Source organism: Bufo bufo, chromosome 5 (assembly GCF_905171765.1).
Source record: "Bufo bufo chromosome 5, aBufBuf1.1, whole genome shotgun sequence".
Classification (NCBI taxonomy): domain Eukaryota; kingdom Metazoa; phylum Chordata; class Amphibia; order Anura; family Bufonidae; genus Bufo; species Bufo bufo.
In genome coordinates, this window is record NC_053393.1 from 96,343,588 (window position 1) to 96,356,717 (window position 13,130).

The following is a 13,130-nucleotide window of genomic DNA, read 5'->3' on the forward strand; positions in this document are numbered from 1 at the left end:
ACCAAGGCGCAAAATAACTGCCCATGAACTGAGAAAAGTCAAGCGTGCAGCTGCCAAGATGCCACTTGCCACCAGTTTGGCCATATTTCAGAGCTGCAACATCACTGGAGTGCCCAAAAGCACAAGGTGTGCAATACTCAGAGATTTGGTCAAGGTAAGAAAGGCTGAAAGACGACCACCACTGAACAAGACACACAAGCTGAAACGTCAAGACTGGGCCAAGAAATATCTCAAGACTGATTTTTCTAAGGTTTTATGGACTGATGAAATGAGAGTGAGTCTTGATGGGCCAGATGGATGGGCCCGTGGCTGGATTGGTAAAAGGCAGAGAGCTCCAGTCCGACTCAGACGCCAGCAAGGTGGAGGTGGAGTACTGGTTTGGGCTGGTATCATCAAAGATGAGCTTGTGGGACCTTTTCGGGTTGAGGATGGAGTCAAGCTCAACTCCCAGTCCTACTGCCAGTTTCTGGAAGACACCTTCTTCAAGCAGTGGTACAGGAAGAAGTCTGCATCCTTCAAGAAAAACATGATTTTCATGCAGGACAATGCTCCATCACACGCGTCCAAGTACTCCACAGCGTGGCTGGCAAGAAAGGGTATAAAAGAAGAAAATCTAATGACATGGCCTCCTTGTTCACCTGATCTGAACCCCATTGAGAACCTGTGGTCCATCATCAAATGTGAGATTTACAAGGAGGGAAAACAGTACACCTCTCTGAACAGTGTCTGGGAGGCTGTGGTTGCTGCTGCACGCAATGTTGATGGTGAACAGATCAAAACACTGACAGAATCCATGGATGGCAGGCTTTTGAGTGTCCTTGCAAAGAAAGGTGGCTATATTGGTCACTGATTTGTTTTTGTTTTGTTTTTGAATGTCAGAAATGTATATTTGTGAATGTTGAGATGTTATATTGGTTTCACTGGTAAAAATAAATAATTGAAATGGGTATATATTTGTTTTTTGTTAAGTTGCCTAATAATTATGCACAGTAATAGTCACCTGCACACACAGATATCCCCCTAAAATAGCTAAAACTAAAAACAAACTAAAAACTACTTCCAAAAATATTCAGCTTTGATATTAATGAGTTTTTTGGGTTCATTGAGAACATGGTTGTTGTTCAATAATAAAATTAACTTGCCTAATAATTCTGCACTCCCTGTAAGGGAAAATAATAGCATTCTTAATACAGAATGCTTAGTAAAACCTTATCCAATTGATTGCGTAGCCGACATCGTCTTCTTGCTTCTTCTTTCAGGACCTGCAAAAGGATCTTTGATGACGTAATTGCGCTCACCACGTGGTGACATCAGCACAGGTCCTGCTAAATCTTCTATCTTCATTCAGCAGGACCTGCGCTGACGTCACCACGCTTACCACGTGGTGAGCGCAATTACGCAGGTCCTGAAAGAAGAAGCAAGAAGACGATGTCGGCTGCGCGATCAATTGAATAAGGTGAGTTAATTTTTTGTATTTTTTTAACCCCTCAATCCACATTTTAGCAAGCATTCTGTATTAAGAATGTTATAAGGGAAAATAATAAAATGAATAGAACACCTAACCCAAACCCGAACTTCAGTGAAGAAGTCCGGGTTTGGTTCTGGATATCACAATCGCAGACAAAACTGACTGAACTTGCTTTTAAAATGGTGCGAATTTCACTGAACGCACCCTGAACGCATCCGGACCTATCGTTTGTGTGAAAGAGGCCTTACAGTTAGGCCCCTTTCACACGATCGTGATGGATTGGCTCCGGATGCGTTCAGGGTGCGTTCAGTGAAACTCGCACCATTTTGCAAGCAAGTTCAGTCAGTTTTGTCTGAGGTTGCGTTCAGTTGTTCAGTTTATTCTGTGCAAGTGCAATGCGTTTTGATGCGTTTTTCACGCGCGTAATAAAAAAATGAAGGTTTACAAACAACATCTCTTAGCAACCATCAGTGAAAAACGCATCACATCGCTCCCGCACCGCATCGCTCCCGCACTTGCTTGCGGACGCAGTGTGTTTTTCCCTTAGCCCCATTTACTTCTATGGGGCCAGGGCTGCGTGAAAAACGCTGAATATAGAACATGCTGCGATTTTCACGCAACGCACAAGTGATGCGTGAAAAAAAGCGCTCATGTACACAGACACATTAAAATGAATGGGTCAGGATTCAGTGCGGGTGCTATGCGTTCATGTCAAGCATTGCACCCGCGCGGAAAACTCGCTCGTGTAAAAGGGGCCTAACTGATTATACACCCCCAATGCAAAGTGTGTTTACATTTTACTCTCCTGCAAATCACGGACCCTGCACTTGGATGTAATGTGACTGCGCCAGAAATTCTGACCAGGAACCCTGTACACAGACTTCATTAGGGCACATGGATGTCATAGAGGTGGTCTTCTGCTGTAGACCCCGCTCTGTGAGCAGAGAGGCACTGCAAACAGCAATGTTAGGGTAACTGCATACAATCCGGATTACGTGCGTTTTTTACGTCCGGATTTTCATGCAGAAAACCTGCGGCATAATACAGTACCAGGAAACTGAATGAGATTTGATGAAGCTCATGTACACTTTGCTTTTCCCTCCTGTGTGGAAATGGAATTTTGAAATCTGCAGCATGTCAGTTATTCGTGGGATCCTGCACCTTCTGTAGAGGGGTTTTCCCCATAGACGTCAATGAAATTGTTAACAAAAGCAGAAAATCTGCAACAAAAAACACATAAAAGCCACGCAAAACTGTGATAAATACTGAAAATTTATTGTGTGTTTTTGGTGCAAATTTCTTGCAGCTTTTCTGCACACAAATCTGCACCGTGTGCACCAAATCCGCACATAAAACCGCACATAAATCCACACTGTTGATCATGTTTTTGGTGCGGATTTGATACAGATTTTTCTTCCATTAAGGCTACATTCACACGACCGTATGTGTTTTTTGCGGATCCATTGTAACCGTGTCTATCCTTGTCCGCAAAACGGACCAGAATGGGACATGTTCTATTTTGCGGGGCTACGGAACGGACATACGGATGCGGATAGCACATGGTGTGCTGTCCGCATTTTTTGCGGACCCATTGAAATGAATCCACAAAAAAAAAATGGAACGGACACGGAAACAAAATACGTTTGTGTGAATGTAGGGTGAAATCCGCACAAGAAAAGTGCAACAACAGATTTAAAAATTCGCACAGCTGGTCATTTTCCACACCTAAGAAAAAAGCGAAGTGTACGTGAGATTTGTCTATTTCATACACTTTGCTGGTACTGATTACGCTTTGGTTTTTCTGCACGAAAATCTGCGGGGAAAAACCGTAAATAGTCTGCATGGTACCCATATGTTGCATATTTGTATGCAGAAAATCTGCATGAAAACCACATTAAAAAAAGCACTTAAATCTGCGTTATTTATTGTGGTTTTGGTGCATTTTTTGTGCATTTCTTGTTGTTGACTTTGGCGCGGATTTTCTGTTTATGTTAACAACCCCATTGAACGCTACATAAGGTGCGGATTGGCACAGACAACTGACATGCTGCAGATTATAAAATCTGCACGTCAGGTCAGTTTCCGAACTTTAAAGATTGGACATGAGATTTAGCAAATTTCATTCACTTTGCTGGTATTGTGTTATGCTGCATTTTTCCACACGAAAAAACACGCTGAAAAAACTGACATAATCTGCCTCGTGTGCATGTACCCTCAAGGCAATTCATGATAGAGATTTCCACCGCAGATTTCACCCTTTGCAGTGCATTGGGTGAAATCCGTGACACATCCGCATGTACTGCATGCAGATTTTGCAGTGGAATTGTAAGGGTCTATGCACAAGGGGCGTATTCTGCGCAGAATATCCCCAGCGTAATAAAGTACTGTCTAAGTAGATGAGATTATCAAAATCTCATGTACACGGTGGGGAAATTGTACGTGTGGAAATCGACCTGCGGTGCAGATTTTGAAATATGCAGCCTGTCAGTTGTTTGTGTGGATTTTCAGCGCAGATTTCATTCGTTGAAATGCAAAGGATGAGAGCTGGGGCAAATCTGCTTCAAAATGCGCAAATTACAGAAACCGAAAACCGCATAAAAATCCACACAGAAAATGTACATAAGTTACATCACCACGTGCATATACCTTTATGGATCTTGCAATGGAAATTCCACCCGTGTGGCTATACCCTCACGCCAGCAGACCCAGACATTGAATGGACGGCGTGTAACGCTACACCTCCACCCTCAAGGGGCAGTAGAGGCGCACTCATGCTTTGCAGTTTTTCCAAGGAGCAGCATTGAATAGATTTTCCATATATAGATTCTTGGACGTTGTACGTTTTTTCTCCTGACACCAGCCAAATCATCGGACAAAGGCGCCATCCATTTTATAGGTTCATACCGTAGGTGGAAGGTTTAGTGAGAGATAGGGACATGAGCTCACTGGAGAAATACATAAGAAAATGACTATGGTGAATGAAGTCTTAAGAAGAAAAAGTGAGTAGCGGAGTTGTGGTTGATTTGACGGGAAAAGATACATAATAAATTTGAGAATTATCAAAACCCAGTTTACAAGGAGGGGCGCATTGGACAGTAAGATTATTATACTTCCCAATAATGGAGCGTTGATACTGGAGGTCATGAGAGGCTTTTCATTCATGGTCCTGTAAGACAACAGACTCTTTATTAGAGTCAACATGTACTACTAATGAAACATGAATCAAAGCCCATTCTGTTAAGGCCCCCATACATATTAGTGTGCTGTTGGCCGAGAACGGCGGGTTCGGCCAACAGTCTGATATTTGTGGGGAGCTTCCAAATATTTCCCCCCGATCCTTCTGTTCTCCTGAGCGATAAGCCACCGCCAGAGCATGGGCTTTCTCTGCTCTCCCTATAGAATACACATAGACATTCAGTCGAGCTGAATGTGTACGGGGGAGTCGGGAGAGATAGCTGTCAGCATTAAAGAGTTTGTGCCAAGTATAAAGGTTATCTCCTAACTAACTGATCGGTAAGTTCCCATCCTGAAGGATCAGCAGGCTGAGCACGCGCGATTGACTACTTCCAGCAGTCTCATAGAGAATAAATAAGGCAGCAGGGTGCATGCTTGGCCTGTCACTCCATCACGACGAGACCACTGGGACCATACTGTTCTTGGGATTGGTGGGGGGATGACCACTGGACAGGGGATAACTCTTATACTTGGCCAACCCCAATATGTGCAAGCACAACCACAGCAGCTGGATTGCAGGGTGGTCGTAACTCCTGGAAATGGGCAGTGGAAAAATGAATCAAGCCAGCAAAGGAGACAATATGGAAAATAAAAATACAAGTGCCTTGTAGTAACTTTGTCTACATGATACTGTAAATGCTATTTACCAAAGTGAGAAAACCCCTTTAAGGGTTTTTGGGACTTTTATATTGATGACCTATCTTTAGGATACGCCATTAATATTAGATACATTGGGATCAGACTTCTAGAACCCCCACTAATAAGAAACTAGAAATCTGTGTCCGTTGTATAGTGGCTAGAACTGGTTACTGCAGCGCTGCTCCCATTCACTTGACCGGGGCCAGGAATCTGACCAGTGCAGATTGCATACTAATAGCCATCAATATGAAAGTCCCAGAAAACCCCCTTAATTGAATTTTCCATACAAAAAAGCATGCACAGTAACTCTTCCAGAAGGAAGAAAACGCTTTCTGTTGCCACCAATAGGTGGCTGTCTTGTGAGTAAGTGTCCAACCTTTTAAAAAGTGCCTTGTAATTATGTCTCCCAATATGTAGCATGAGCTGTCCACTAGATTTAGCCGAGTTTTCTTAAAGGTACCTATGTTTCCAAGAAATTCTAACCTGAAGTTTGTCCTTCTTTTATCGCAGATGTGTAGGAAACACAATAATTGTGAATTTTAGAAGGCAGCTTTTATATGTACAGCGAGAAGCCATAAGACGTACTCTAAAGGTCCTGTTTGCTCCATCCATCCTCTTCCCCTTCACGCCCTCTTTGGTCTCTAAGGAAATGTCATAAATCATGAAGAAGTTTTCATTCCTCAATCAGTTCTTTAGCTTGTTGGTGGAAGATAGGACTTCCCAACTGCTTATTCAAGTTTCTACCATTAGTTCTACCTCAGATGTGTGTAGCTAAACCTTCAGGCACCCGCTTTGGCATTTTGTTGATATTTGCAGTTTTATAGATGTTTGGACTGGTCTTCCCGGTCAGGTGAAAAATAATTCAGTCTTGTCTTTCCATTTCAGATGCCAGTATGAGAGAGAAGAGCGTCCTGGTGGAGGATGTGACCCAACTAAAGAAGCTGGCAGATGTTTCTGTACAAGATCTTGCACATAAAGAGGAGGAACAGAAGAGCATTCTTCATCAGTTGCACAGCACCATTCACAGTGGGAAGGAGAAAGACCGAGACCTCCTCCTCCTGCAAACACAAGTAATAATGTCTGCCTCCTTACAATAGCACAATGATCTATTCTAGGTCAGGGCAGGACAGTTCTCAGCGCTTATGCAGTGCTGAGGTCCGGGAGGCCACAAGAAAGTACACAAACCCTGAATTTTGTTAATATTTTGAAGAGCCACCCACATGGACCTCCGAGGCTCCACTTTTACGTCTGATTTCTTTTTACTATGTTGATAATTTTTACTGTAGACTTTAGATATTTGTCAGTGGACCACATAAATTTAAGATTATATAGTCGCTGGACATGGCAGAACCTCGATCGTCCAGAAACTTTGCTCTAAAGGGACGCTTCTATAATTTTTCTAAAAATAGTAAATAGTTTTTTTGATTTCTGCCTTTGGCAGTACTATACCATTGAAAGTTAGATACAGAATATTGTCTTTCTGTAACAGTCAACACAAATGATAAAACCTATTTTATATATATATATATATATATATATATATATATATATATAGAGAGAGAGAGAGAAAAATGGCGGCACTAGCTACAGAGGGAAATTGCGGGTGCACGTCCCTAGGGGAATAGGCTGATATCCCCGATGAATAAATCCGGAAAAAAGAGCGGCACTCCAAAAAATGAAAGTAAAAGCAAGTGAACCTTTATTCACCCCAGTGGTGCAACGTTTCGGCTCTAGTCACGAGCCTTCCTCAAGGCTTGAGGAAGGCTCGTGACTAGAGCCGAAACGTTGCACCACTGGGGTGAATAAAGGTTCACTTGCTTTTACTTTCATTTTTTGGAGTGCCGCTCTTTTTTCCGGATTTATATATATATATATATATATATATATATATACAGTACAGACCAAAAGTTTGGACACACCTTCTCATTCAAAGAGTTTTCTTTATTTTCATGACTATGAAGGCATCAAAACTATGAATTAATACATGTGGAATTATATACATAACAAACAAGTGTGAAACAACTGAAAATATGTCATATTCTAGGTTCTTCAAAGTAGCCACCTTTTGCTTTGATTACTGCTTTGCACACTCTTGGCATTCTCTTGATGAGCTTCAAGAGGTAGTCCCCTGAAATGGTCTTCCAACAGTCTTGAAGGAGTTCCCAGAGATGCTTAGCACTTGTTGGCCCTTTTGCCTTCACTCTGCGGTCCAGCTCACCCCAAACCATCTCGATTGGGTTCAGGTCCGGTGACTGTGGAGGCCAGGTCATCTGGCGCAGCACCCCATCACTCTCCTTCATGGTCAAATAGCCCTTACTTTCAAAGTTTTCCCAATTTTTCGGCTGACTGACTGACCTTCATTTCTTAAAGTAATGATGGCCACTCGTTTTTCTTTACTTAGCTGCTTTTTTCTTGCCATAATACAAATTCTAACAGTCTATTCAGTAGGACTATCAGCTGTGTATCCACCTGACTTCTCCTCAACGCAACTGATGGTCCCAACCCCATTTATAAGGCAAGAAATCCCACTTATTAAACCTGACAGGGCACACCTGTGAAGTGAAAAACATTTCAGGGGTCTACCTCTTGAAGCTCATCAAGAGAATGCCAAGAGTGTGCAAAGCAGTAATCAAAGCAAAAGGTGGCTACTTTGAAGAACATAGAATATGACATATTTTCAGTTGTTTCACACTTGTTTGTTATGTATATAATTCCACATGTGTTAATTCATAGTTTTGATGCCTTCAGTGTGAATCTACAATTTTCATAGTCATGAAAATAAAGAAAACTCTGTGAATGAGAAGGTGTGTCCAAACTTTTGGTCTGTACTGTATATATATATGTAATCGTTCGTCAGTTTTCTACTGCTGTGAGAGGAAGCGCTTATCAGCAAGGTAATCCTCATGATAATACTAGGTGTAGAATTGAGCTAACAGTATGACAGCTCTATTGTCCTCTTGATAGACCTAGAAAAAGATGTCCACAGAAGAGCATTGCTCTGATTAGTGTAGTGTGTGATGCTCTAATTGAGTCCCTACAGTGGAGCTCTGATTGGTCACAGTGAATGGTCTGGCTGAAAAAGTCAAGTGAGGCAAAGAGGAAGTTAAAGAGCAAGGGCAGGAAGTAGAATACATGAAGCGACCGCAAAACACTTGTGGACGTGTGAATGGACCGTAATACTGTAAACTTTCCTTCAGCACAGCGTGAGTTCATGCTGTCCTCTTGCTCCTGTCCAGATGCTGGTTAAGTTGCTGATCAGTCTCCCTATTTAGCTGGGATGTGGTTTCACCTCCTCGCTTGAGCTTTGTGATTTTCTTCTTGCTAGTAACCAGTAAAGGTGATCTCGTCTGAATATCTGTGTACCGAACCTTGTCTGCCTACTGATTCTGTTTCTTGCCGCCTGTCCCGACCTTGGAACTGTGACCTGGATTACACTAGTACTCAGCCTGTCCTGACCTTGGAATTGCTATCTGGAATACGCAAGTACTCAGCCTACCCTGACTATTGGACATTGTTCAGACTATGTTTTTTGCCTGACTCCATTACCGGTGTCAACTACATTAGGACAACTCCAGGCGGTAGCAGCCTGGTTGGTTCTTTACGGCAAAGTCCAGATCCCTGTATAGGGGTTAAAGGGTGAATACCAGGAAACCACCAGCACAACGCCCTTGGGTTTAGCCCCAAAGTGAAACTGGCTATTTGGCACAGTGGGTCCACACACCCTCACCGTTACGAAAACAAGTCCAGTAATAGCGATTAGAGCTAAAAAAAATAATTATTTTATACAAAGGAAAATATCACCATTAAATGCAGTGCAGTCTGCATGTTATAGAGCAGGAGGAGCTGAGCACATTGCTATGTAGTTTTCTGGGGAAAGCTTTAGCAAAACTTGTAAGTTATTCATTCAAATTTTCTGACTTCAGTTGTACATAGGAGACGTCTTATCAGTGACTGATCGATTCACTGTGTTAAGCTGCATTTAGATACTGCAAGGAGCAGCCGATTGTCGGGAAGTAAGTGTGTTTTCCCTACGATCGGCTGCTTGTTAAGTGGAGGTCAAGCACTGCATTCTGCAGTTTTCTTGCACTTTTCAGCCCTCAGGAAAAATGCACACGCTGTGTTACCCCCCTGACTTTGTTGGAATCCAGAGAAAATATAGATAAAACTAAAATTAAAAAGCATGGGACATGTTTATTAATATTCTATTCTCCTTGAAGGAAAGTATTATTTTGTTTGATTTATTTAAACCTAAGAAAATAAGAGAATAGCAAAAGGACGAAAACGTTACAAAAGGGTTTGTTGTGAGGTGGGGGTTAGGAAAATGTTTTATTTTTTTAAAATTTTGTAAAGCTAAGATGCATATGTGCAAAATGCTATATACTATAATTTTCACTTTATAAGATGCATCTGATGATTAGATGCACTTAGGTTTTAGAGGAGGAAAAAAAAAAATATATATATATTTTTCATCAGACCTCAGAACAGATCCCCAATCATTATCAGACCCCCAAACTGGACCCTCAGACCTCAGATCAGACCCCCATATCAGACCTCAGATCAGACCTCAGATCAGACCCCCATATCAGACCTCAGATCAGACCCCCATATCAGACCTCAGATCAGACCCCCATATCAGACCTCAGATCAGACTCCCATATCAGACCTCAGATCAGACCCCCATATTAAACTTTTGATCAGACCCCATATCAAACCTCAGATTAGACTCCCATATTAGATCAGGCCATCACCAGAACTCATATCAGACCCCCCCATGTCAGACCTCAGATCAGATGCCCATCAGAAATAAGATAAATAAATTCACTTACCTTTCCTGCTCCGCCTCTACTCTCCAGGTCCTGTGGTCTCTCCTGCAGTCGCTCTCCCTGATCTTCTCTGGCCCGTGCTGCACTGTGACCTGATTGCGTTCAGCGTCAGGTCATATAGTGTGGACTACTTCCTTATGCCTTATTCACACAGTCAGTGTTCAGTCAGTGATTTCCATCTGTCCAGATCTTTCCCTAATACCTTGTCTGTGGAGGCTCCAATCCTGGTTTTGGCTCACAATCACTGATGAAAACACTTACGTGTGAATAAGGCTTTACGCTGTATGCAGTCAGTGCACGCACTCGGCGCCCAGAGGAAGACCAGGGAGAGGTGAGTACCAGCAGCATTAGCAGCGCATAAAGGGGTTGTCTCATCATGGACAATGGGGGCATATCGCTAGGATATAGCCCCATTGTCTTATATGTGCGGGTCCCACTGCTGGGACCTGCACCTATATCGAGAACGGAGCCCAGCAAGGTGGTGGCTGGAGGACTCATTTCCGGCCACGACCAGGCCGGCTCCCTATAGAAGTGAATGGGAGCGTACCGCGCATGTGCAGTCCCCGCTCCCATTCATTTCTATGAGGCTGATGGAAATGGCAGAGCCAGTACTCGGCTATTTTCGTCGGTCCCATAGAAAATGAATGGAGGGCGGTTGCGTATGCGCAGTGCGCCCTCCTTCACCTTCAGGGCTCTGTTCTCGATTTCGGTGAGGGTCCCAGCAGTGGGACCCGCACATATAAGACAATGGGGGTAAATCCTAGCGATATGCCCCCATTGTCCATGATGAGACAACCCCTTTAACTCCTTGTTCTCCGTGACTCCTGCATACTAGTGAATGCTTAGAAAGCAGAAAATATGTTATATATACCATATTTTTTGCTTTATAAGACGCACTTTTTCCCTTCCAAAAGTGGGAGGGAAATTGCAGTGCGTCTTATAAAGCGAATGGTGCAATTTTTACATGGCTGACACTGATACATCGCCGGCCGCTATGCTGCACAGCGTGGCCTGCGATGTATCAGTTACAGTAAGCGGGGTGGGAGGAGGGGCTGGAGGCGGCCGCTCACAGCAGTCTTTTTATATGTAAAGTTTATTTATTTAATGCTCAAGCAGTGGCTCCCTCTCACTAGCTCACTCAAAGCAGCGGTCAGGCCGGCAGCGTAACGTCGCTCACTCGGTCATGCTCCTCCCACTTACGCTGCCGGCCTGACCGCTGCTTTGAGTGAGCTAGTGAGAGGGAGCCACTGCTTGAGCATTAAATCAATAAACGTTACATATAAAGACTGCCGTGAGTGGGGCCCGGTGTAATGGGGTCACTATACAGAGGGACATGAGGGGACACATTAATAATTACTGTGACACATAGGGCCATGAGGCGGACCAGCATAAGATGCTATATGTGTGTCATCCACACATCCCCTGATAACAGTGTCATCTACCCATCCCCCCATAACAGTGCATCATCCACAGATCCCCCATAACAGTGCATCATCCACACATCCCCCATAACAGTGCATCATCCACACATCCCCCATAACAGTGCGTCATCCACAGATCCCCCATAACAGTGCGTCATCCACAGATATCCCCCATAATAGTGCGTCATCCACAGATATCCCCATATCAGTGTGTGATCCACAGATATCCCCATATTAGTGTGTGATCCACAGATCCCCATAACAGTGTCATCCACAGATCCCCCATAGCAGTGCATCATCCACAAATCCCCCATAACAGTGCGTCATCTACAGATCCCCCATAACCGTGTCATCCAGAGACCACCATTAGTTCAAAAACCACCAAAAGCACACCTTTTGGTTCAAAATATTTTTTTTTCTTATATCATCTAGTCAGCTGGCAACGCAGAGGTAAAACCACATGCAGATTTTCCGGCGACAGTATGCAGTTGATGGCATATATTCTCACTGGTAGTCTCTGCAGACTTACAGAATTTCCTAATTTAAAGAGAACCTGTCACCTCCAACAAACATCCCAAGCCGGCAGCAGTACCTGAGAGTAGCCAGCAGCATGTTTATAACGATCCTTTTCTTCCTTCAGGTAGTTGAAGCAAAAGCTGTAAAAACGTTCTTTAATCCCCTGCCCGACACGCTTCTCTAGTCAGGCTTGAAGTCACGGAGGCAGCGGCCTCCTTGCTTCAAGTCACGGTAACCGCGCCCCCTTCCCTGCCCCTTCGCTGTGACTGACAGCACTAATGCACAACAGTTCAGCTGGCTTTGCTGAACTGCCGGCTGTCAGTCACAGCGAAGGGGCAGGGAAGGGGGCGCGGTTACCGTGACTTGAAGCAAGGAGGCCGCTGCCTCCGTGACTTCAAGCCTGACTAGAGAAGCGTGTCGGGCAGGGGATTAAAGAACGTTTTTACAGCTTTTGCTTCAACTACCTGAAGGAAGAAAAGGATCGTTATAAACATGCTGCTGGCTACTCTCAGGTACTGCTGCCGGCTTGGGATGTTTGTTGGAGGTGACAGGTTCCCTTTAACCACCTCCGGACCGCCTAACGCAGGATCGCGTTCCGGAGGTGGCAGCCCTGCGCAGAGTCACGCATATATGCGTCATCTCGCGATGGCCGAGATTTCCTGTGAACGCGCGCACACAGGCGCGCGCGCTCACAGGAACGGAAGGTAAGAGAGTTGTTTTTTTTAACCCCTAACAGGTATGTGTTTTTTTTAACCCCTAACAGGTATATTAGACGCTGTTTTGATAACAGCGTCTAATATACCTGCTACCTGGTCCTCTGGTGGTCCCATTTGTTTGGATCGACCACCAGAGGACACAGGTAGCTCAGTAAAGTCCCACCAAGCACCACTACACTACACTACACCCCCCCCCGTCACTTATTAACCCCTTATTAGCCCCTGATCACCCCTGATCACCCCATATAGACTCCCTGATCACCCCCCTGTCATTGATCACCCCCCTGTCATTGATTACCCCCCTGTAAAGCTC

General features: G+C 44.1%; 1 protein-coding gene across 4 annotated transcripts in view; it reads left to right on the forward strand.

The window, feature by feature from the left end:
* LOC121001282 (myosin-9-like) overlaps window positions 1-13,130 on the forward strand; it is a 95,851-nt gene that overhangs the window by 37,381 nt on the left and 45,340 nt on the right. For all 4 annotated transcript variants that reach the window (XR_005779021.1, XM_040432277.1, XM_040432276.1 and 1 more), the window contains exon 6: window positions 6,227-6,411. Coding sequence is in view for 3 of the 4 variants with exons in the window: in XM_040432277.1 (XP_040288211.1) it covers window positions 6,227-6,411 (185 nt within the window). In the remaining variant the exon portion in view is untranslated. The remainder of the gene's footprint in view (window positions 1-6,226; window positions 6,412-13,130) is intronic.